Below are 23,278 nucleotides of genomic sequence, written 5' to 3'. Positions count from 1 at the left end.
ACCTATACAATGAAAACTATAAGATATTACTGAGTGAAATCAGTGATGACATAAAGAAATGGAAAAATATTCCATGCACTTGGATTAGAAGAATAAACATTATTAAAATGTCCACACTACCTAAAGCAATCTATAGAGTCAATGCAATCCCAATCAGAATCCCAAAGACATTCTTCATGGAAATAGAACAAAGAATACTACCATTCACATGGGGCAACAAAAGACCCCATATAGTTAAAGCAATCCTGAAAAACAAGAACAAGGCTGGAGGCATCACAATCCCTGACTTCAAAACATACTACAAAAAGCGATAGTAATTAAAACAGCATGGTACTGGTACAAAAACAGTACTGGTACAAAAAAAAGACACATACATCAATGGAACAGAATTGAAAGTCCCGAAAATAAAACCTCATATCTATGGGCAGCTAATCTTCGACAAAGGAGCTAAGGACATACAGTGGAGAAAGGAAAGTCTCTTCAATAAATGGTGCTGGGAAAACTGGACAGCCACTTGCAAAAGAATGAAAGTAGACCATCTTCTTTCACCATACACAAAAATTAACTCAAAATGGATCAAAGACCTGAAGGTGAGACCTGAAACTATAAAACTCCTGGAGGAAAATATAGGTAGTACACTACTCGTCATCAGCCATAAAGGGATCTTTTTGAATTCCATGTCTACTCAGACAAGGGAAACAAAAGAAAAAATAAAGAAGTGGGACTTCATCAGACTCAAGAGCTTCTGCAAGGCAAATGAAACCAGGATCAAAATGAATAGGGAACCCACCAGCTGGGAAAAAAATATTTGCAAACCATATACCTGACAAGGGATTAATCTCCATAATATATAAAGAACTCACACAACTGATAACAAAAAAACAAACAACCCAATCAAAAAATGGCCAGAGGAAATGAACAGACACTTCTCCAAAGATATATAGATAGCCAATAGGCACACGAAAAGATGCTCAGCATCACTAATCATCAGGAAAATGCAAATCAAAACCACACTAAGATATCACCTTACACCCGTTAGAATGGCTATAATCACCAAGACAAAAAGCAACAAATGCTGGAGAGGCTGTGGAGAAATGGGAACCCTAATCCACTGCTGGTGGGAACGCAAACTGGTGCAGCCTCTATGCAAAACAGTATGGAGATTCCTCAAAAAATTAAAAATAGAAATAGCTTATGATCCAGCTATCCCACTACTGGGTATCTACCCAATGAACCTGAAATCAACAATCCAAAGAGGCTTATGCACCCCTATGTTCATCGCAGCATTATTCACTATAGCCAAGACATGGAAGCAACCCAAGTGTCCCTCGACTGATGATTGGATAAAGAAGATGTGGTATATATATACCATGGAATACTACTCAGCCATAAAGAAAGACAAAATCGTCTCATTTGCAACAACATGGATGGACCTGGAGGATATTATGTTAACTGAAATAAGCCAGAAAGAGAAAGACAAACAGTGCATGATTTCACTCATATGTGGAAGGTAAACCAATACACGGACAGATAGAACTGTTTGGTGCTTACCAGGGGCTAGGCTGGGGGTGGACACAAGGGGTGGAGGTATGCACTTATATGGTGACTGACAAACAATAATGTACAACAAAAATTTCATAATAAAAAAAAATTTTTTTAAGTGAAAAGAAGATAATGTATGCTTAAGAAAAATGAAGTGCATTGCATAAACAGAGTCTGCCAACATTAAAATGGAAATTTGCAGGGCTACCACAAATAGGACAAAAGGAATGAGTGACCCATCAGAGAGAAACTGAGGAAATTATGACAGAAGATGAGGGGTAATTTATGTGAGAGAGAGATGTGTATGTGTGTGTAGAGCGTTAAGCAAGTATGTATGTAACGTGTAATAAGGACAGTTTACTAATGAAGAAATGCATTAACAGTTTTATTCAGAGATGATCCCAGACATCAATTCAAAGGAGCAAGCAACATACCTGTAAGTCAAACTCTTCCAATTCAATAATAGCATGTGCTCAAAAGGTGAATAAAGAAGGTGTCTAAGGAACACAAGGGAGAAGTACAGTACATGTACCACTGTTATAAACCCGAACAGAACTATCAGAATTCACTATGAGGAGTCATTATTACTTCAAATCATACTTATATCAATATAAGAGTCAGGAAAGGGGAACTCTAAGAAAAAAAAGTCTCAAACCAAAATGAGTTTACTCCATTAAGGGATGTGAGCTAAAAAAATTAATCACTCTTGGATTGCCTCTGTTGACTATCTTCAACCTCAGATCGAAATAAAAGGAAAATAAAGCTTTCCAACCGTGAATTTTTCAATTAATTACATCTAGACTTCTCATCCCTGTCAAGCATACCACTGACATCACCCAAAATTCAACTCTCCAGTCACCCTTCCTCTCTGATGGTCTCTTCCTCACTGGTCTGGAGCCCCTTCTCCTTAGTTCATCTTATCACTAATCATCTTCCCAAAGAGTTACAAAGTGAGCCCTGGAATCTCTTTTTCATAAATAATCTGCACTATAACCTCAACCTTTTTCATGAACACCTTGTACCCTGTGTCTTAACTAAAAGCTAGCTCTCCACCAAGACCACTTCTCTCTTAAGTGAAGGGTACTCATTCTCCCATTGCCCAAGTTCCATGGGGGTAGTGTAAACCATTCTCCTATATCCTCACTGCTTTCTTGGCCTCTTTCAAAAGCTCTTCTTCCATTTAGACTAACTCCATTCAGCTATAGCACTCAGCTGTGGTAGAGAATACATCCACTGTGGTTGGTGGCACAACAGCTCTCTTTAAGAGCTGCCCTCCCCATCCACAAAGACAAGACCCTAACAACCGTGTTACATGACATTACAAGATAACCTTCCACTCCAGCCAAAGTTGATGGGAGCATGGGTGAAACATCAGGTTCTCTCTTCTGATATACTGGAATTGGCATTCTGAGAGTCAAAGTCTCTGCAGGTAGCTAAAATTATAACATGTAAGCTTAGAAGATGTAGGACAATTATAATCTCCCAGGTCAAGAAGGAATCAGGAAGAGCCCGTCTTGAGAGTTAGAGCCAGTGAGAAGTATGACACAAAAGGAGAGAGACAGAGATAAAAAGGAGAGAAAAGCAAAGATGAGAAAATAAGAACAAATAGCAGAAACTAGGTTCTAGATAGCTTTCCAGGTCCAGGCTCCATTCCCTTCCTGAGATCTGGCTATATTCCTGTGCTCGAGTTCCACCCACTTACTCATAATAAATTCCTCTTAATATTTAAGCTAGTTTGAGTTTGTTTCTGTTACTTACAACCAGAGAGTCCAAATTAATAAAACACTCTATCCTCCATCTATTGACCTCTGGTCATTTCCCCATATTCATCAAAAGCAGTCGGTATTTCTCACCATGCTAATTCTATCATTATGTTGGTAACATCTACATCCATTGAAATAATTTGACCCACCAAACAACCTAGGCTTCACAGTTCAGTAATTTCACTTTCAATGACCCTCATCTTTGCTTAAATTGAACAAACTGCTCCATGGACATAGCATCATCATTCCACACTGCTCCACCTTTGGTTCATCAATTCAACCACATTGACTGAGTACCCACAACATTCTGAAGCCAACATGCCACTCTTTGACTTCTTTCATTAAACAACTTGGCTCTTTTACTCTCACTATGCTCACTTTTCAATTTCACCAAGACTAACAATCCCTTCGTTCCTCCCTTTTCACAGTCTCACAGCCCCCCATCCTGACCTTACTTCCTGTTCAGCCTAGATCCTATGGCTGATTATTTCAATTATTCTACGCTTGGTATCCCCAGTACTCTTTACCCTCTTGTCCTTCCATCACACCCATACTAAATATACCCAATCTTGTATCAACTTACCATTAGTCTTCTCCACTCCCACACATAAGCAGCTGAAGTTAACTAAGGAAAAATCACAATCTCAGCACTAAGGATGAGATTTCCCCTCTCTTGTTGAAGACCTAGTTCTCCATCTGTGCTTGAACTCCATTCCCTTTCACCTCCTCAGAGACTGCTCTATCATTTATTCCCCAACCTTTATTTTCAACTTCATTAACCTCGCTAGCTCCTTATCCACAAGTAATAAATATGCTTGAGTTTATTCCATACTAAAAAGCTTCTTCTGACTATGTGGGCATCAAGCAATCACCCTTCTCTCCCTTTTTGATTATAACCAAACGACTTGAATAAATAGTCTGTACTAGCATGCAGAAAAGAGGTAACATAATAGGACTGCTTACAAGGTTGGCCCCTGGATGGTATGTGGGAACATGACTCTCAGAGAGTTCTCAGACTGATAAGGGTGGTTCACTATGACTAAATTATTTGTTCAAACAATACAGTTTATGCTGAACAAACGCTTTCCTTCTGGGATTCTGGAATTTTGGTACATGCTAGGCAGAGGGTGCCTATAGGACCAGCCACCAGTAAAAACCTTGGGCACTGAGACCCTAATGAGCTACCCTAGACAGAAACATCACACGTGTTGCAGCATTTTCAGTGCTATGGGAAGAGTGAGCTCTGTACAACCCTTCATGGGAAGAAGAGAGCAAAAAGAAGCCTCCTCCAGACTCCAATTGTCTTTTTCCCTTATGATCTAGCTGTATATCCTTAGTACATCATGGTAATAAATCTTACCTGTGAGTATAACTATATGCTGAGTCTTAGCAAATCTCCAAAAGTGAGGGTGGTACTGAGGACCCCCTAACACAACTCTGTCTTCACTTTCTCATGTCCATTAACTTCTTAAAATCACTAGTCTGACCTGGCCCTACTGCACCACAGAAAATAATCCTGAGATGAACACCTTCTATCCTTATTGTATTTGTCCCCTCTGTGACAATCATTCACAAAAATCAGTACATAACTCTCAACTATTTTTCATATTTCTTTGTCCTTTTATGCTGAAACTGCGAAGAATTTCTTAGCTAGATCTTCCAGCTTGATAATTTCCTCTACAGCAAACTTCATTCTGCTATCCAATCCACCTACTGAGTTGTTTTTTGTTTTGAGTTGCTTTTTTTAATTATCATTTCCAAGGTCTCTAACTGGTTCTTTCCATAATAGCCTGCCATTATTTTATGGATTGATATCCTCTCTCATCTTCTAAAGAAATGTTCTGTTCACTTTTTATAAACTGTTTCCTCTGGTGTTAGCTAAAAATAATGAGGTAGTTCTATACGTACTAAGAAAAGATATCCAAGTAAAAAAAAGAAAAGCTGCAGAAAAACATATTCATGTTAAAAAGGGAGGAGTAAGGTCAAAACAGAATATATGTATGTAAATGCATAGAAAAATTAGTATCTAGAAGAATAACCAAAAAGTAAAGAGCAACTGGAGTGGGAGTAAAGAGATACCTTCACTTTTTACTCTGTATACTTCCAGATTTTTTTTGCATTTTTAGTTTACAAAGAAAACTGATCTTTATGTCATTTATGTACTCTTTTAAATTTAATAGACAGATAAGTAAATGGGGAAAATTTTTCTAAGATGATAAAAATGCCAGTGGTAGGGTACAAGTTGAAGGATTATAACTTATTTCTCTAGTTTTCTAGAGAAACAGTTAAAAGTTTTTTAATTAAATTTTCTTTAATGTAATATTACTTTCATAAGTAAAAAATATATTTAACAATTTCAGTATTTACTAATTACGATTTGAAAAGAGGAAAAAACTACCAAAATGCTACATAAGACTTTGGATTTTTTTTTTCATAACTCTGCTTGTGGAAGTATAAGCATATATATTCCTGAAAATCACCATCTCCTCATTGTCAGTTAGAAATCAAACCTTTTTGCTTTCTCCAAAAACAGAGAAGGGAAAATTTCTGCTTTTGGCAATGGCAGACTAGTTTATTTAGGGCAATTCTGCAGCCATGAGAAAAAGCTAGACAACATGTTAAAAGCACCTATTTGAAGACATTGGAGAATTAGAAAGGCAATAAGAACTTGAAGGGCCAAGAACTCAGAGACAAAAACTGGAGTTCCAGGCCAACAAGGAGGAGGGGTGCTGTTTAATTCTCCAGGCTTTCAGTTAGGATCCCCAAAGGGCTACACTCTAGGAATTAGGGTGAAACAAAAGCAGACCAGCCTCCCAAAACTAAAGCCTAGCTTCTAAACAGTTCAATCCTTGACTGAGTTAAGATGTTCTACTACTAATCCTAAGTAGGAGCAAAAGTAAATCTTCTCTGAAGGAAGGTAACAGGATGCAGAGTCTCAAATTATTTCCACAATTTTTCATACATAATGTCTAGTAATAGAAATACCCTAGGTATGCAAAAAATAACTACAATGGACTAGAAATCAAAAGGACATGAGAAGAAACACAAAAAAAAGATCCAAAGGAGATACACATATTATAATTATCTGACATAAGCTTTAAAATAACTGGAAATAAATTCAAAAACCTAAATGACAAGATGAAGAATTCTAGCACAGAACTGAAAACTACTTTAAAACTCAAATGGAAATTCCAGAAGTGAAAATAAAATAACTGAAATTAAGTACTCAATGGATGAATTTAACAGCAGTTTAGACAAAGCTAAAGAGAGAATTAGTAAACTGGAAGATTGGTCAGAAGAAAATATCCAGACTGAAAAATTAAACAAAAAGATGGATAATACAGATAAGAGACTTTAAAAAAAAAAAGGCTATTGGGTAAGTCCCAGAAGGAGAAGGGAGAATGAATCTGAAGCAATATTTGAAGAGACAATGGCCAAGAACTGTCTAAAACTAATTTTAAAAATGCAACTATAGATTCAAGAATCACTATAAATAGGAAGCAGGATAAATACAAAGAAAACTACAAGTAGAAACATCATAGTAAAACTGCTGAAAATCAAAAACAAAAAGAAATTACCTTCAAAGAAGCAATTTTCAACAGAAATGGGCTATGAAATGACATCTTCAAAGTGCCAACCCAGAATTCTATACCCAGAACAAACATTGGTCAAAATGATGGCAAAAAAACAAGACATTTTCACACAAATACTGAGAGAGTGTGTCACAGCAGACCCATATTAAGGAAAATACTAAAGAGAGCTCTTCAGTTAGAAGGAATACTATCCAAATGGAACCACAAAAATAGATAAAAGAATGAAGAAGAGCACCAGAAAGGATAAATATGTGGGTATATCTAATGAATATTAACTGTATAATACAATAATGATGATGATGATGATGATGATGAAGTTTTATGGGGCTTAGAACATATATAGAATTAAAATACACAAAAAAAAGAAAGAAGGCAAGAAAGACAGATAAAAAGGAACATACCACAAGTGGGACAAACAAAAAAAAGAGTAAAACAGCAAGTTTAAATCTAATTATATCAGTAGAATAAATGTACATGGACTAAATACTCCAATAAGGCAAAAACTATAGACTGGATAAATAAAACCCAACAACATGATACTTATAAGAGACTACCTGAAATAAAGGATAAATAAAAGTTGAAAGTAAAAGGATAGAAAAAAGATATTCCATACAAGCACAATCCAAAAGAACATGTGTGCAATCATACTAATATCAGACATTTTACAATGGTAAAAGTTAAGACACTGTAAAGATAAAATAATCTTTCACACATATTTGTATAAACCAAATAATGTCACCTCAAAAGTTATAAAGCAAAACCTGACAGAACTACAAGGAGAAATAGGTAAATCCACAATCATAGTGGAGAATTTTTAAAACACTCCTCTTAGTAACTAACAAAACAAAACAGGAGAAACAAGGTTTGAGATTTTATTTCAAATGTCATTTACTTTCCCTAAAGAAACATGCCCATCTTGGCTATTTGTCTCTTAATGCTGTTGGAGCTCATTTGCAACTACAGAGATTTAATGGTACTTGACATTATAAAATAAATGTCATTTTTAAGACCTCTTCTGCTGGCAAAAAACAAAACAAAACAAAACCTGCAAACTTTACCCCATTTTGCAAAATAGTAACTCTTTGTCTTAAACTCTTTTACACATTCAAATACTATATCATAATTCAAAAACACATTAAGCATATGCTCGTGATTAACGTTACTCTTAAAAAATATAGCCGAATTCCCTTACAAAAATGGTATCATAATAGGGTTATCGTTTATATGTTATGTTATGCTATTACACTTTCATTAGAATGTGATTCTTTTTTTTCTAGGTATATAATTCAGTAATTTCAGATATCTAAATCCAGGAAATAATGAGTTAGACTCAAAGAATAATGTTATTTTAAAAATTACTTCCGTGTTCCAAAGCCATTTACACTTTTCAGCAGTCTTACAGCTTTTAAGTTTGAAATGTGTAAATATATATTAAAACAATGTTTCTCAAACAAGGCTTTGTTTTAAAAACCCAAAATAACTGTATTATATGATTTACATAAAACAAGGCATTTTCTTCCCTGCCTCTGAATCATTGCCTACCAATAAATGAGCTGTGGTGTTTACTGCTCAAATATGATATCCCACATCCCTTAATTATTAACTTCATTAACATTTAATTACCTCCACACTTTCCCTAACTTTCCCCTTTGGCCTACACCATATACTTGTGTATGTACAAGTACAACCAGTACTTTTCTTCTCAACATTTCTCCTATCCCCCCAAGGAAAGGAGATAACTTCTAATGCTTTTTGTTAGGTCTTTTATTTCTAGAAGAGTAATGGGAGTTGGCCACAGAAGTCAGAGTCTTCTAAGTTCAACTTTACAGAAAATATGAAAATACCACCCATGGGAAGGAGCTGAATTTATATGTAAAGTTATTTTAATTATATTACAATTTTGTAAAACATTAGTAAAAATTTTCACTAGATATTTAGTTGGAATTTCACAATATTTTGCAAAGAAACAGTAAATTCTCAATCTAATATCTAAGAGTTCTTTGGTTTACCTAAGAAATAAAAACAGAATGAATTTACATAACTGAAACTTTTCTTGTAGAACAGACAAAGACTCATGCCTATGAAGAATCTTTAGAAATAGCCAGAATAAAATAAGCTTACAAATCTAGCTAAACAAACATAGTCAATACTCCATTTTCATAAATCTCAATAAGCCTACAAAAGAATAAGGTAAAGACCATAATAATATTTTTAAACATTACCAGTTTTAACCGTTCTTTTCTCCTTTTGCCAAAGGAGGCACTTGACCCAGGTTCTGATTCCTTTTTTCCATCCTCATCCTCATCTTCATCTTCATCATCCTCAAAACACCAATCTGGCAATACAGGTGGGGGTGGTGCTTCCTCTATATCACCATAGCGACGAAACAGTTCTTTCAAATAATCACCCTTATAAATTCCTGGTGGTCTGGCTTGAGCAAAAGTAGCAACTGCCGCTTCAATACTATGGAAACAAACACCATGCAATTTCCTCACTACTCTCCATTTATGCAGATTTACCAAAACTCACATTATATTTAAGGCACCATACAAAGTATAATATGGTCCCCACTCTCAAGGTAACCAACCTACTAAGGGACAAATTCATTCTGGAACAGTTTTAATAGAAGGTATATTGATAATTCCTAAACTCTAGAGGTAAATTGCAATGAGTATATAGAAAAGATCTGGGTAGAGTCTGTGAGGAAGAATTTAAATGAAGCCTTGAAAGTTGAGGTCTGACTCTAAGGGAAAAACATCAGTCAAAGAAATGTGAATAGCAATATGAATAAAAGTAAAAAGCATGCTAGTTTTTTAGGAATTTTTTCAAAAGACCCAGGCAATAAGAGCACAGGTCATCAGAGAGAGGCTAAGCATAGGCTGAGTCTGACACAGGAGTCTGGAGTTATTGTGTAGAGCAATGAAAGGCCAGAAAGGCAGAGCTAGAAGAGCACGCAGCAGAGAACCACTGAGGATGCGTGAACTGGGAAATATACAATCAGATGTGGACTTTGGCTAATTATATTGAGAAAAGGACCTACTGTGTGAAAGGCTTTGTAAACAAAAATAATGACCCTCAATCAGTAAACAAGGAAATTCAGTTAGTAACATCCCATTGTCTCAGGAATTTCGGGTAACTAAGGTTCTAATCTCTCAGGATCTAAAAAGGCACTTCACAAATAAGGGGCACTCAATAAAGACATGCCGACGGTTTAAACAGAGTAAATCAGTCCCAAAAATACCGCCTCTTTACAGCATTATAGGTTTTTCATAGTATTCAACAGCTATAAAAAAAGGTACTACTAAAAATGAAAAGAACAACCACAATAGCAACTTCCAAAGGTGAACACAAACCCGAAATACTGGGAGAACTTTTCTCTGATAATTCTGTCAGATGTGAAAAAAATCTGGAAAATACATAGTATATGGGATCCATAAGCACTCAACCAAAGTGCTACTTAATATAAAACACCAGGTAATGAATGATATTCTAAAGATTAACCAAAGCTAAAATGAAAACCACTTCTAATTATATTAACCATGACTTCACCAAAAATTTGGCAATATAAAATGCTAAAACTAAAAAAAAAATCAGTAAAATTTTTTATCAATTACTAAATATGTCTTCTTCCATTATAACAAGAAACAAATACCTCCAATCCATTTTCTCCACCAAAAAGGCACATATGAGGAAACCAGTGCGATTGAAACCATGGGTACAATGAACACCTAGAAAATAAAGTAACTCCAGTTTAAAATTAATAAATCACAGGACAAATTTTACTTTAAAATTCCAATCTGCAATCAAGACATTTCAATCTCTTTATAAAATAACTACGTTTAAAAATCTTGGCCCTCTCTTATAACTATTAGTAACTTGTCAGTTTAAGTTGCTTAGAATGTAATTTATAGCACTAGTTAGAAGTTGAAATGTAATATATGATTTATTGCATACAAATTGTCTCTTAAGGTCTAAAGATTTCTCTTAAAACAACAAGATTCCAACCATTTTAAATAGGAGGTATTCTCATCAAACATACAACTCTAAAGGAGACACACACACACACACACACACACACAGGACACTTGACTGGATACAGAAAATAATTAAATAATTGACTAACTGATAGATATACAGTACAATAAAAATAAAACTACTTTGCAATTCTCTAGAAACCAACTGACTACATCTTGACATTAGCTTACAATCTTTCAAAATAAACTTTTAGAAGAAAAATCAGCTGAGAAAAATAAAATTATTTTTCTTTAACCTTTTTTCAGGACATATTCAAGATCAGTGTGGTCCTACCTCTACATTCTAAAAAGCTGCAAATGAACTTCATAAATTCCAAAAATAACTGAATTTTTAAATCATTTTAACCACTTTGATAAAGTAACAAAAACAGCTTGGTGGACATTACTAACACGACAACATTACTGCCAGGTTAATTCACTCTCCTGCAAACCTCAAAATGAAGCTTTTCCTGTTATCTCTGTTTAATGGAAGGATATCCTGACATTCAAGACTATATTTTTCTTTTTACTGTTATCTTTCACAAACTACTCTTCCCTGTGTATATAAGGCATCCTGATAGAGTGCAATCAAAATCAAATATAGAAATAAACTAAAAGTTAGAATTACAAAACTTCTAGAAGAAAATACAAGAGAAAATCTTTGCAACCTTAGTGTAGGAAAAGATTTCTTAGATAAAACATGAAATAAAAGGAACTACCGATAAACTAAACTACTTCAAAATGGTAAATGTTTGCTCTTTGAAAGATGCCGTTAAGAAAATAACACCAGCCACAGAAAATATTCACAATACATATATCTGACGAAGGACTTGTATCCAGAATATATAAAGAACTCTTACAACTCAATAAAAGGAACAACCCAATTTTTAAAAAACTGGGTAAAAGATTTGAATAGCCACTTTACAAAATAATATATGGAAATGGTCAAGAAGCACACGGAAAGATGGTCAACATCATTAATTATCAGGAAAATGCAAATTAAAACCACAATGAGATCCCACTACACACTAATGAGAATAACTAAAATCAAAGAGACTGACCACGTGAAATGTAGGTGAGGATACAGAGGAACTGGAACCCTCATACACGCTAGTGGAAATGTAAAATGGCACAGTCACTCTGGAAAACAGCTTGGCAGTTTCTTAAAAAGTTAAACATACACCTATATCAAATGACCCAGATATTCTAATCCTAGTTATTTACCCAAGAAAAATAAAAATATATGTGCATCGAAGACTTATACATAAAGACGAATGTCCACTGCAACAAAAAGACAAAAGTCCACAGCAACTTTATTTATAATGGCCAAAAACTGCAAACATCCCAAATATCAATCACCAGGTGAAGGGATAAACAACATACGGTATATCCATGCAATGACTACTGCTCCACGAAAAGGAACAAATCGCTGATAAATGCAACAAGTTTGATTTCAAAACCATTTTGCTGTATGAAAGAAGCCAGAAAACAAAAAAGTACATATACATAATTCCATTTACATAAAATTCTAGAAAATGCAAAAATTTGCGTGGAACCACAAAAGACCCCAAATAGCCAAAGAAATCTTGAGGAAAAGGAACAAAACTGGAGGTATCACACTTCCTGATTTCAAACTAGACTACAAAGCTATAGTAATAAAAATAGTATGGTACTGGCATAATAATAGACACATAGACCATTGGAACAGAACAGAGAGCCCAGAATTAAACCCCTGCATATACAATCAACTAATATTCCACAAGGGCGCCAACAACACTCACTGAGGAATGGAAAGTCTCTTCAACAAACGGTGCTGTGAAAACTGGAATAAACACATGCAGAACAATGAAATTGGATCCCTATCTTACAACATTCACAAAAATTAACTTGAAATGGATCAAAGACTTACACATAAAAGCCAACACCATAAAACTCCTAGAAGAAAACATAGGGAAGAAGTGACTCAGCACTGGTCTTAGCAATGATTTTTTTTTGGATATGACACCAAAACCACAAACCACCAAAGCAAAAATCAATAAATGGGACTACATCAAACTTAAAAGCGTCTGCCCAGCCAAAGAAACAATTAAAAAAATGAAAAGACAACCTACAGAATGGGATAAAATCCTTGCAAACCATATATCAGATAAGGGGCTAATATCCAAAATATATAAAGAACTTATACAACTAAACAACAAAAAAAACAAACAATCTGATTAAAATGTGGGCAGAGAATCTGAACAGACATTTTTCCAAAGACGACATCCAAATGGCCAACAAGTAAATGAAAAGATGTTCAACATCACTAATCATCAGGGAAATGCAAATCAAAACCACAATGAGATACCACCTCCCAGCTGTTAGAATGGCTATCACTAAGATGACAAGAGATAAATGTTGGCAAGGATGTAGAGAAAAGGGAACTCTTGTACGATGTTGGTGTGAATGTAAACTGAGTCAACCACTATGGAAAACATTATGGAGGTTCCTCAAAAAATTAAAAATAGATCTGCCATATGATCCAGCAATTCTACTTCTGGGTATATATCCAAAAGAAATGAAAACAGGATATCCAAGAGATACATACACTTCCACGTTTATTGCAGCATTTTTCACAAGAGCCAAGATATGGAAACAACCTAAGTGCCCATCAACAAATGAATGGATAAAGAAGATGTGATATATTTGTATGTATACACACACACTGAAACATTACTCAGGCATGAGAAAGAAGGACATCCTGCCATTTGCAACAACACAGATAGAACTTGACCATATTATGCTAAGTGAGATAAGTCAGACAGTGAAAGACAAGTACTGTATGATACCACTTATATATGGAATCTAAAAAAGCCAAACTTGTAAAAACAGAGAGTAAAATGGTGGTTACCAAGGGATGGGGGGTGGGGTATAGGACAGATGTTGTTTTTAAGGGTACAAACTTGCAATGAGTAGTAAATAAGACCTAGAGATCTAACATAACCGTATAGTGAATATAGACAACAATATTGTATTATAATCATCAAACTTGCTAAGAAACCAGAACTTAATTATTCCAACCACTAAAAAGAAAGGATAATTGTGTAACATGATAGAGGTACTAATTATCACCACAAAAGCAATCATATTACAATATGTAATAAATTTATCAAATTAACATGTACACTTTAAATTTACACAATGTTATATGTCAAATATATTTCAATAAAAAAATTTTAGAAAATGCAAACTAATCTATAATGACAGAAAGTAGAAAGTGATTGCCTAATCAACAACTAAGGGTAGAAGAGAGGATGGACACAAAGGGGCAAAAGACGCAAAGGCTCTGATTCTTGATTGTGGTTTCATAAGTGTCTACATCTGTCAAAACTCATCAAATTATATACTTTAAATGAATGCAATTTATTAGATATAAATTATACCTCAATAATGTTGATTTAAAACAAAAGAAAAACCAGATGTTAAAGCGAGATGCTGGTACAAGTCTGCAAGTGGCATTAATAACATATTCCAAATATTAATGTTCATCAACATGGCCTTGTTTTCAGCAGTTAACTTTATCAAAAATGTTATAAATTTGAGGGGCCGGCCCGGTGGCGCAAGCGGTTAAGTGCGCGCGCTCTGTTGCGGCGGCCCGGGGTTCGCTGGTTCGGATCCTGGGCGCGCACCGACGCACTGCTTGGCAAGCCATGCTGTGGCGGCGTCCCATATAAAGTGGAGGAAGATGGGCACAGATGTTAGCCCAGGGCCGTCTTCCTCAGCAAAAAAAGAGGAGGATTGGCGGATGTTAGCACAGGGCTGATCTCCTCACAAAAAAAAAAAAAAGAAAAATGTTATAAATTTGAAACCTTTTAAAAAGTATATCAGGGGCCGGCCCAGTGGCATACCAGTTAAGTTCACACATTCCACTTCAGTGGCCCGAGGTTTGCCAGTTCTGATCCTGGGAGCAGACCTACTCACTCCTCATCAAGCCATGCTGAGGTGGTGTCCCATATAGAAGAGCTACAACTCTACAACTGTAATATACAACTATATACTGGGGCTTCAGGGAGAAAAAAAAGAGGGAGATTGGTAACAGATGTTAGCACAGGGCCAATCTTCCCCCCAAAAAAAGTATATCAATAAAATATCATTTTAATCTCATTTCTGTAATAGGGTAAGATTTCTTTCCAAAAAAGGTTTTTGCTACTTAAACATTTGAAAACCAGTATCTTAAGAGTTACTCTCAATTGAGCCAAATCACCTATTTCTATATTCATATTAAATAAAATGCTCACTAATATTTAGAATAAAAACCTTAATAAACAAGAATATAAAAGAATCACAGAGAGTAGCAGCAATTTGTGTAAATATAAACATGAATCAAAATAGCACATACAGAAGACTATAAATGAATCAGAATGGCTAAAGCATGAGGCATGATAAGAAAGTAAAGGCAAACACAGTTGGAGACAGTGAGAGGGTCAAAATTCTGCAGAAACTTATGCACTATACTAAAGCGATTATAAGGACAATGGAGAGAGATATTAAAGAATTTTAAGCATGGCAATAAAATTATCAGGGCTTAAAAAACCCACTTTAGTGGCAGCTCAACAGAAGATAAAGATGGAGCAATAATGAAAGCAAGAAAACCAGTGAGGAAGTCATCCCAGTAATTTGTGTGTGAGATACAGGTCTGAATGACAAGGGTCATGGTGATGGGGATAGCAAGGAGAGGCAGATTGAAGAGATATTTAAGGTAGAATCTGCAATCTGAGGGGTGAATGACTGTCAACATTGACAGAAAGAATGTAAAAGGAGTCTATGGTTTATGACATGGGTGACTAATTGGGCAGTGGTACCATTTACAAGGTTAGGAATTACAGGAATTTACATGAGTCTTATATGCAAGGCAATGAGTATAGTGGACATGGTGAGTTTAAGGTTGTTATGGAATGTTACGTATTTGGAAATAATGGTAAAGAGATTCATAGAGAGGTCTGGCTGGAGTTGTAGATTCAAGAATAATTAGCATATAGTCAGCCATGAAGAGGTCTGTGATGTGGATAAGATCTCTGAGAATGGGTATGTAAAATAAGAGAAGAAAATTAAGGATGAAATCTGAGGAAAACCAACCTTTCAAGAATAAGTAAGGAGGGGACCATAAAAAACGTTAAGAATGAACTGTCATGGGGTCAATAAAACAAAGAGAAAATGGGGTCATGTACACCAAGAAAAGAGGAAGACATGAGCGTTCAATTGTTTGTCACATAATGATTAGAACTGAAAGTCACTATATGATTAGGAGTACAGAGGGAAGACTCCCAGATTGCAATGAAGTGAATGGGAATAAATGGATTCAAGTTTCGATCTTTCCAAAAGTCAGCTGGGAAGGGGAAATATAAAACAGAAAGAAAGGTGCGTGGGTTTTTTTTTTTTGGGGGGGGGGGTATCGTTTAATATGAGAGGCTTAGATATGTTTACAAGGCTAAGATGGATCTGGTTAAATCACAGAGCTTGACAATAATAGAGAACAAGGATATAACTGAAATGAAGTTTCTGAAGGGAAGAGAGAAAAAATAGAGATAAAAAATAAAGAGATCAACCTTGAACAGAAAAAGACATCCCTTAGAAATAAATGGCTATAATCATGAAACTATAAATTCTATCATCTCCATTGCTTTGTAAGAAAGTAGGCCTCAAAAAAGTTACACAAAGATGTTAGCTGTAAACAGACTTTATTATTCAACATGTATCTTAATCCAACATGCAAATTTCCTTTCTACTTCATATTGCAGATCAATTTAAGCAACAAATATTCTAACTTTAGATATGTTTCTCATCTAAACCACTACTGTTTTTGCATTTAATTTTTACTCTAGCAAGATTAACTAAATATTTTTATGAACAGGAAATGTGAGAATAATTGCCAAATAAGTGATTAAGTCATGCCACAATATATTAAGAAACTATCATTGCTCTTTTAACATTCTCTGTTACACAAATACATGAAGTTTTAGTCTTATTATGTTATACTTCAAACACTAATAAATGGATTTTTAAAGTAAGGTAAGGATTAATTTACAAAAACTTTCATCAAAACAAAATCTCTACAGAAAAATTTGGAAGATTATGTATTTAATGTAAAAAAAAATATTCCATTACTTAAGAAAACTACAAGCTTAGTCTGATATGTCTTCAACATCAAAAAAAAAAAGTGCTTTTCAGTTTTCCTCAGTTCATTATGAGAATGGGTCCATCTAGTAGCAAGTAAAGCACAGTTTATAACAAAAGATTAGCTCACTATTAATTATAGTGCAACTTCTCATTCAAATTAGTCATTTTCTAGATAAGCTGATATAATGAAGTAAATTTATATGGCATTCCAAAAAATAATAACACTAATCTACGTATTAAGGGAACAGTTCTTTTAGAAACCAAGTCAAGAGAAGAAACAATCTCCTCAACAAAAGGAGAGAAAGATGAGCTATAACTATAGAAATACCATAGATACTGAATATATGTGTAAATTAGGAAGAGGTGACTTATAAAATGCTGGTGGCAACATTTCTTTTTGAATAAAGCCTAATCTCAATACACACAATTTCCTTTCTATCTCATTAGTCAGATAAATTAATTTTTAGGATCAAAATCTTATCTGATCAGTTCAAATCAGTGGTGCTCTACTAGGGGTGATTTTGCCCGCCCCCCAACTCTCCAGAAGACATCTGGTAACGTCAGGAGACATTTTTAATTGTCACAACTGGTGGGATGCCACTAGCATCTAGGGGTAGAGGCCAGAAATGCTGTTAAACATCCTACAACACACAGGAGAATCCCGTAAAATAAAGAATTGTCCAGTCTAAAATGTCCATAATGCTGAGGTTGAGACACACTGGTCTAAATGAGCAACAAAAATAAGAACAGAAGAAGGAAACTAACAATTATTAAGAACTTATTATGTGCCAAGTTATCTCAAATTCTTTTTTTTTTTTTCTGTGAGGAAGATCAGCCCTGAGCTAACATCCGTGCTAATCCTCCTCTTTTTGCTGAGGAAGACCGGCTCTGAGCTAACATCTATGGCCAATCCTCCTCCTTTTTTCCCCCAAAGCCCCAGTAGATAGTTGTATGTCATAGTTGCACATCCTTCTAGTTGCTGTATGTGGGACGCGGCCTCAGCATGGCCGGAGAAGCGGTGCGTAGGTGCGCGCCTAGAATCCGAATGCAGGCCGCCAGTAGCAGAGCTCACGCACTCAACCGCTAAGCCATGGGGCAGGCCCTCAAATATTTTTATTTAAACAAAAGAAATGCTTTTTCAGATTAGTGGTTACCAGAGGGGAAGGGGGTTGGAGGGTGGGCATAAAGGGTAAAGGGGCACATATATATGGTGACCGACAAATAATAATGTACAACTGAAATTTCACACGTTATAAACTATTATAACCTCAATAAAATAAATTTTTTTAAAAAATGTTTTTTACCAAAATAAACGTGTGCGACTCATGAAAATACATATTCACAAATCTATCACGTGTATTTATAACTAGAAACACCTAATAAGAGGCATTAGTTAAGCTATGTATCTATTATACACAGTCCACTATTTACCAAGAAATCAGTTGTTTCTGTTTTAACACAAGACAAGATTTTTTAATTTCTCCAGTCCACAAAATTCTTATTCTCAAAACAGTTATTTCTGCACATGCAAACAAATGCACTAAAGTTCCATAATCTCTTATTTGTAAGTATAATTTCAAAAAAACTCTAAGAAAATTAAGACTTTTAGTAAATCATTTGGGGACAAAACCTGACCTGAACTGATGTGATGTTATTTATAACCTATTTTTCCCACTTAGTGTGAATGAATATTCATGTGTTTAATTGCAGAAATGCTAATCTGTTTAATTATGGAATGCTCTCTAACACCCAGATTATCTCTAAATACTATTTTCCACTAAAAGGAACCAGGCTCCTTAGAGAAACAACTGATTCTAGGTCTGAAAAACATCTTATGCCAGAAAACAAGGAAACCATCAAAGAATGATATCAAAAAGATACAGAAACCAACCTGAAGGGGCTCCCATTGGCCTAGAATAGAGCAATTTGGACATAAGAATAAACAGTGACTGCAACTGATTTAAATACATCAACCATATAAAAATAATGAGTTCATACAGATACTCCAACAAAATAAAATTAATCAGTCACCACTGGAGATTGCTGAGATTCCGACTCACTATTCTGAAAATTGAGAATCAAACATTTAACTTGCCTTTCCAGTACAAACTGCATTTCAGGATAACCAAATTGCGGAGAAAGAATAGTTCTTTACTAAAGAATTCCAGCTAATACATGAAGAAATGAAAGAATGAGAAAAATCATCATTTTGCAACCCCTAATGAAATACTGGATCAAGGCAACAGTCATCCATAGATACTAAAATCATTTGGCAAAAGACTGACGAAGAACTTTGTAACAGAGGAAACAAGTTGCCACCATCTGAACCCACTTAAGATATTACATGCTTCCTGATGTGGTGTGAAAGGAACTATACAACACCAACTACGAAGCATTCTTGTCTAAAACCCTAAAACTGAATATAATCATTTCTCTAGATTTAACTACCAACTTACAGGACATACAGGAGATAAAGGAACAAGTTAACTGATACCGTGAGGAAGCAATCAGATAAATCCAGACTATGGAATATTTTACAGGACAAATGACCTGGTTTCTCCAACAAACTGATGGCATTAAAAAAAAAGAGAGAATCAGAGAGACTTAAGAGACATAACAACAAAATACAACACATGCACACTGTTGGATCCTGGTTTGAAAATCTAACCTTAAAAAGACATTTTTTAGATAGTTGAGGAACCCTAAAAATGGACTAGGCTTTATTTATTTATTTTTTTTTAAAGCTAATGCACTTTTTTTTTTTTTAATTTTTATTTACTTTCTTCCCCCAAAGCCCCAGTAGATAGTTGTATGTCATAGATGCACATCCTTCTAGTTGCTGTACGTGGGACGCGGCCTCAGCATGGCCGGCGAAGCAGTGCGTCGGTGCCCGCCCGGGATCCGAACCCAGGCCGCCAGCAACAGAGCGCAGGCATTTAACAGCTAAGCCACGGGGCCAGCCCTGGACTAGGCTTTAGATGACATTAAGGAATTTATAATTATTCTGCTTGGTATAATTGCACAGTGGTTATATACAAACCAAAAATCCTTATCAGTTAGAGATGCATACTGAAACATTTTTAGTGAAATGACATGATATCTGTGATTTGCTTTAAAATACTCAAAAAATTTGTTAAGGAGAGGAAAGACGAAAAAAATCAGCAAAATGATAACTACTGAAGCTAGATGATGGATATATGGGATTTCATTTTACTATTCTCTCTACTTTTGGAATGTTTGAAAATTTCCATAATAAAAAAATTAGGGGGGTGCTGCCCCGTGGCTTAGCGGTTAAGTGTGCGCACTCCGCTACTGGCAGCCCGGGTTCCGATCCCGGGCGCGCACCGACACACGGTTTTTCCGGCCATGCTGAGGCCGCGTCCCACATACAGCAACCAGAAGGATGTGCAACTATGACATACAACTATCTACTGGGGCTTTGGGGAGAAAAAAGGAGGAGAATTGGCAATAGATGTTAGCTCAGAGCCGGTCTTCCTCAGCAAAAAGAGGAGGATTAGCACGGATGTTAGCTCAGAGCTGATTTTCCTCACAAAAAAAAAAATTAGGGGGTACTGCTACCAGGGGAGGTAACATGGTAAAAATGGGAAACATCTGGCCCCAAGGGGTTCAGGTAAGGAATTATGAAGCTGTAGTTCTTCCTAAGGATCAGAAAAAGTTTCAGGTTTCTGTGTAAGTGTTTCAAGAACTTTATATTTCCACAAAGCCTACAACATTATCCCACAACCAGGCTAACTGCATGAATTACAATTACAACAGATAATTTGAAGATGATGAAAAAAAAAGTAGCTTTGAAAATAAATGAGTCTAACTTTTGCCATGTCACAAATGTTTACTCTTGGTCACGAGTATGCTTCAGCAAGAATGTGTGCAAGGCTGATGAAAATTCCATCTCTGATACTAAAACACAATTAAAATATTGTTAAAGCAGGCCAATATTTTCAGATCCTAAGAACACAAACTTGATTCTTTAGCTCCTTTTGTTTGACAAGGTGTTACCAGCAACCAGCTCTAAGACCAGTTTCTGTTATTGTCTTCAGACAATAAATCATTGCCAATACTATCTGTGCTCCAAAACTTGGCAGGCCCAAAACAAATGTTTCCACTTCAATTCACATAAACAGAATCACTACAGTGATATAAAGCAAGTAATACAGAATATATTGTAGTGAGTTCTATAATTTTTATAACCCATAAAACACTCAATTTAGAAATTTTCCCTATCAGTTCTTCCAAGAATACAACTGGACAATTCATAACAAGGGTCGACTCCTAAACTCCAGAGTGTTAATCTTTCAGAAATCATGACATCTGATTTCAGATGCTAATACTTCTTAACTGCCTTCTTTTGCATTCTCCAAGTATATTTAGCAATTACCGCTACAGTGGCATCTCTCAAATAAGAAAACAATTCGTTTTTAATCACTCAAATAAAGGCCTCAATGCTATTTTAGGCTGTAGATCTCCTAGTTGTATACCTAAATATATGTGTATGTATGTGTACTCATTACATATATTCATGTGAATGTGTAAATATACATACATATACATATCACAACACATGTCATATATTCCCACATTACTCTTCTTCTGTTAAATAACAGTTGCATACTGTACAATATAAATGACCTGCTTTTATCAGATACGTAAGCTGTTTCCAGTTTTTTTTATTACAAATGAAGCTGTGAGGAAATTCTTTTCACATAAATCTTTATGTCCATCTCTACTTCATTAAAATAAATTCTTAGATATGGTCTTGATGAGTTAAAGTGTATGAAACTTTAAGGATCTTCAGAAATATCACCAAACTGTCCCTCCAGAGAGGCTGTACCAATTAACACTCTAATTCACAATGTATAAGTGCATCCATATTATCCAATCCTTGACATTGTAATTTTTTAAATCTTTGCCAGTTTCATGGGGAAGGTAGCCACGTATATATTTCAATTTGCATCTCTTGTTGATAAGTAAGGACAAAAAATTTTTCATGTTTCTTGGCTATTTGTATTTCATCTTTTATAAATTACACTTTCATTGTTTTCCATATTTTTCTATTGAGGAATGCCTCTTTTGCCTATTGGATTATAAAATCTCTTTGTATATATGAATATTAACGTTTTATCTGTCATATAAGCTTCAAATATTTTTCCCAATTTGTCAAATATCTTTTTGCTCTGTTTCTGTGGTGTTTTATAATACAGAAATTTATTTTCCTTTTTATATGGTCAATCTAGAAACCAGTGTAGCAACTAATTAGAGATTTGGACTTTGAAATCAGAAACTGGATTAAAAACCTGGCTTAAACACTTATTAGAGGGGCTGGCCCAGTGGCACAAGCGGTTAAGTGCACGTGCTCCACCGTGGCGGCCCGGGGTTCGCAGATTCGGATCCCGGGCGTGCACTGACGCGCTGCTTGTAGAGCCATGCTGTAGCGGCGACCCACATAAAGTAGAGGAAGATGGGCATGGATTAGCTCAGGGCCAGTCTTCCTCAGCAAAAAGAGGAGGATTGGCATCAGATGTTAGCTCAGTGCTGATCTTCCCCACAAAATAAATAAATATACATGTATCAAAAATGATTATAGGGAAAAGAGTATTGAAAAAAAAACATTTATTAGATGTGTGACCATGGGCAAACTATTTAAATTCTCTGAGATTCATTTTCCTTATCTGTAAAATGGGGATACCACCACATACTACATAGAGTTGTATGAGGATTATATTTATTCATTCATTTATAGTTTCCCACCATGTCTGCCAGGCAAATAATAAGCATTCATTAACAGCAGCTGTTACTATTACCCTTAATAGACAACACATTTTAATTTTTGATTCTGCCTTTGGTGATATACTTGGAATATCCTTCCTTACCCCAGAATTTATAAATAAATACTGACCCTTATTTTCTCCTATATTCTTATGAGTCCTTTTAAAAATATTTTATCTACCTAAAATGTATTTTATTATATACTTGGCTAATTGTCTCAATACCATTTGTTGAATAATCACACTTCCCCCTCTGATTGGAAAAACATCTCCTCTACCACCAGGAAACTACTGTAGTTTCCACTGCTTTACCACATGCTTTAATACCTGGAAAGGAAAATCCCCTTATTACTTTTGTTTTTCAAAATTTTCTTGCTCATAATCTTGCCTGTTTGATTTGCCAAACAATTTTTTTTGTGTGCTTAATA

The 23,278-nt window shown here is 35.3% G+C and overlaps 1 protein-coding gene across 3 annotated transcripts in view; it reads right to left on the bottom strand.

The window, feature by feature from the left end:
• RNGTT (RNA guanylyltransferase and 5'-phosphatase) overlaps positions 1 to 23,278 on the bottom strand; it is a 308,561-nt gene that overhangs the window by 270,893 nt on the left and 14,390 nt on the right. For all 3 annotated transcript variants that reach the window (XM_058566657.1, XM_058566656.1, XM_058566655.1), the window contains exons 5-6: positions 10,551 to 10,626; positions 9,121 to 9,361 (exon numbers count right to left, since the gene is read on the bottom strand). In XM_058566657.1, the coding sequence (XP_058422640.1) occupies positions 9,121 to 9,361; positions 10,551 to 10,626 (317 nt within the window). The remainder of the gene's footprint in view (positions 1 to 9,120; positions 9,362 to 10,550; positions 10,627 to 23,278) is intronic.

The sequence above is a fragment of the Diceros bicornis genome, chromosome 23 (genome assembly GCF_020826845.1).
Source record: "Diceros bicornis minor isolate mBicDic1 chromosome 23, mDicBic1.mat.cur, whole genome shotgun sequence".
In the NCBI taxonomy this organism is placed as follows: Eukaryota; Metazoa; Chordata; class Mammalia; order Perissodactyla; family Rhinocerotidae; genus Diceros; species Diceros bicornis.
The sequence above is the reverse complement of the archived record's forward strand: the minus strand, read 5'-3'. Positions and strand labels throughout refer to the sequence as shown.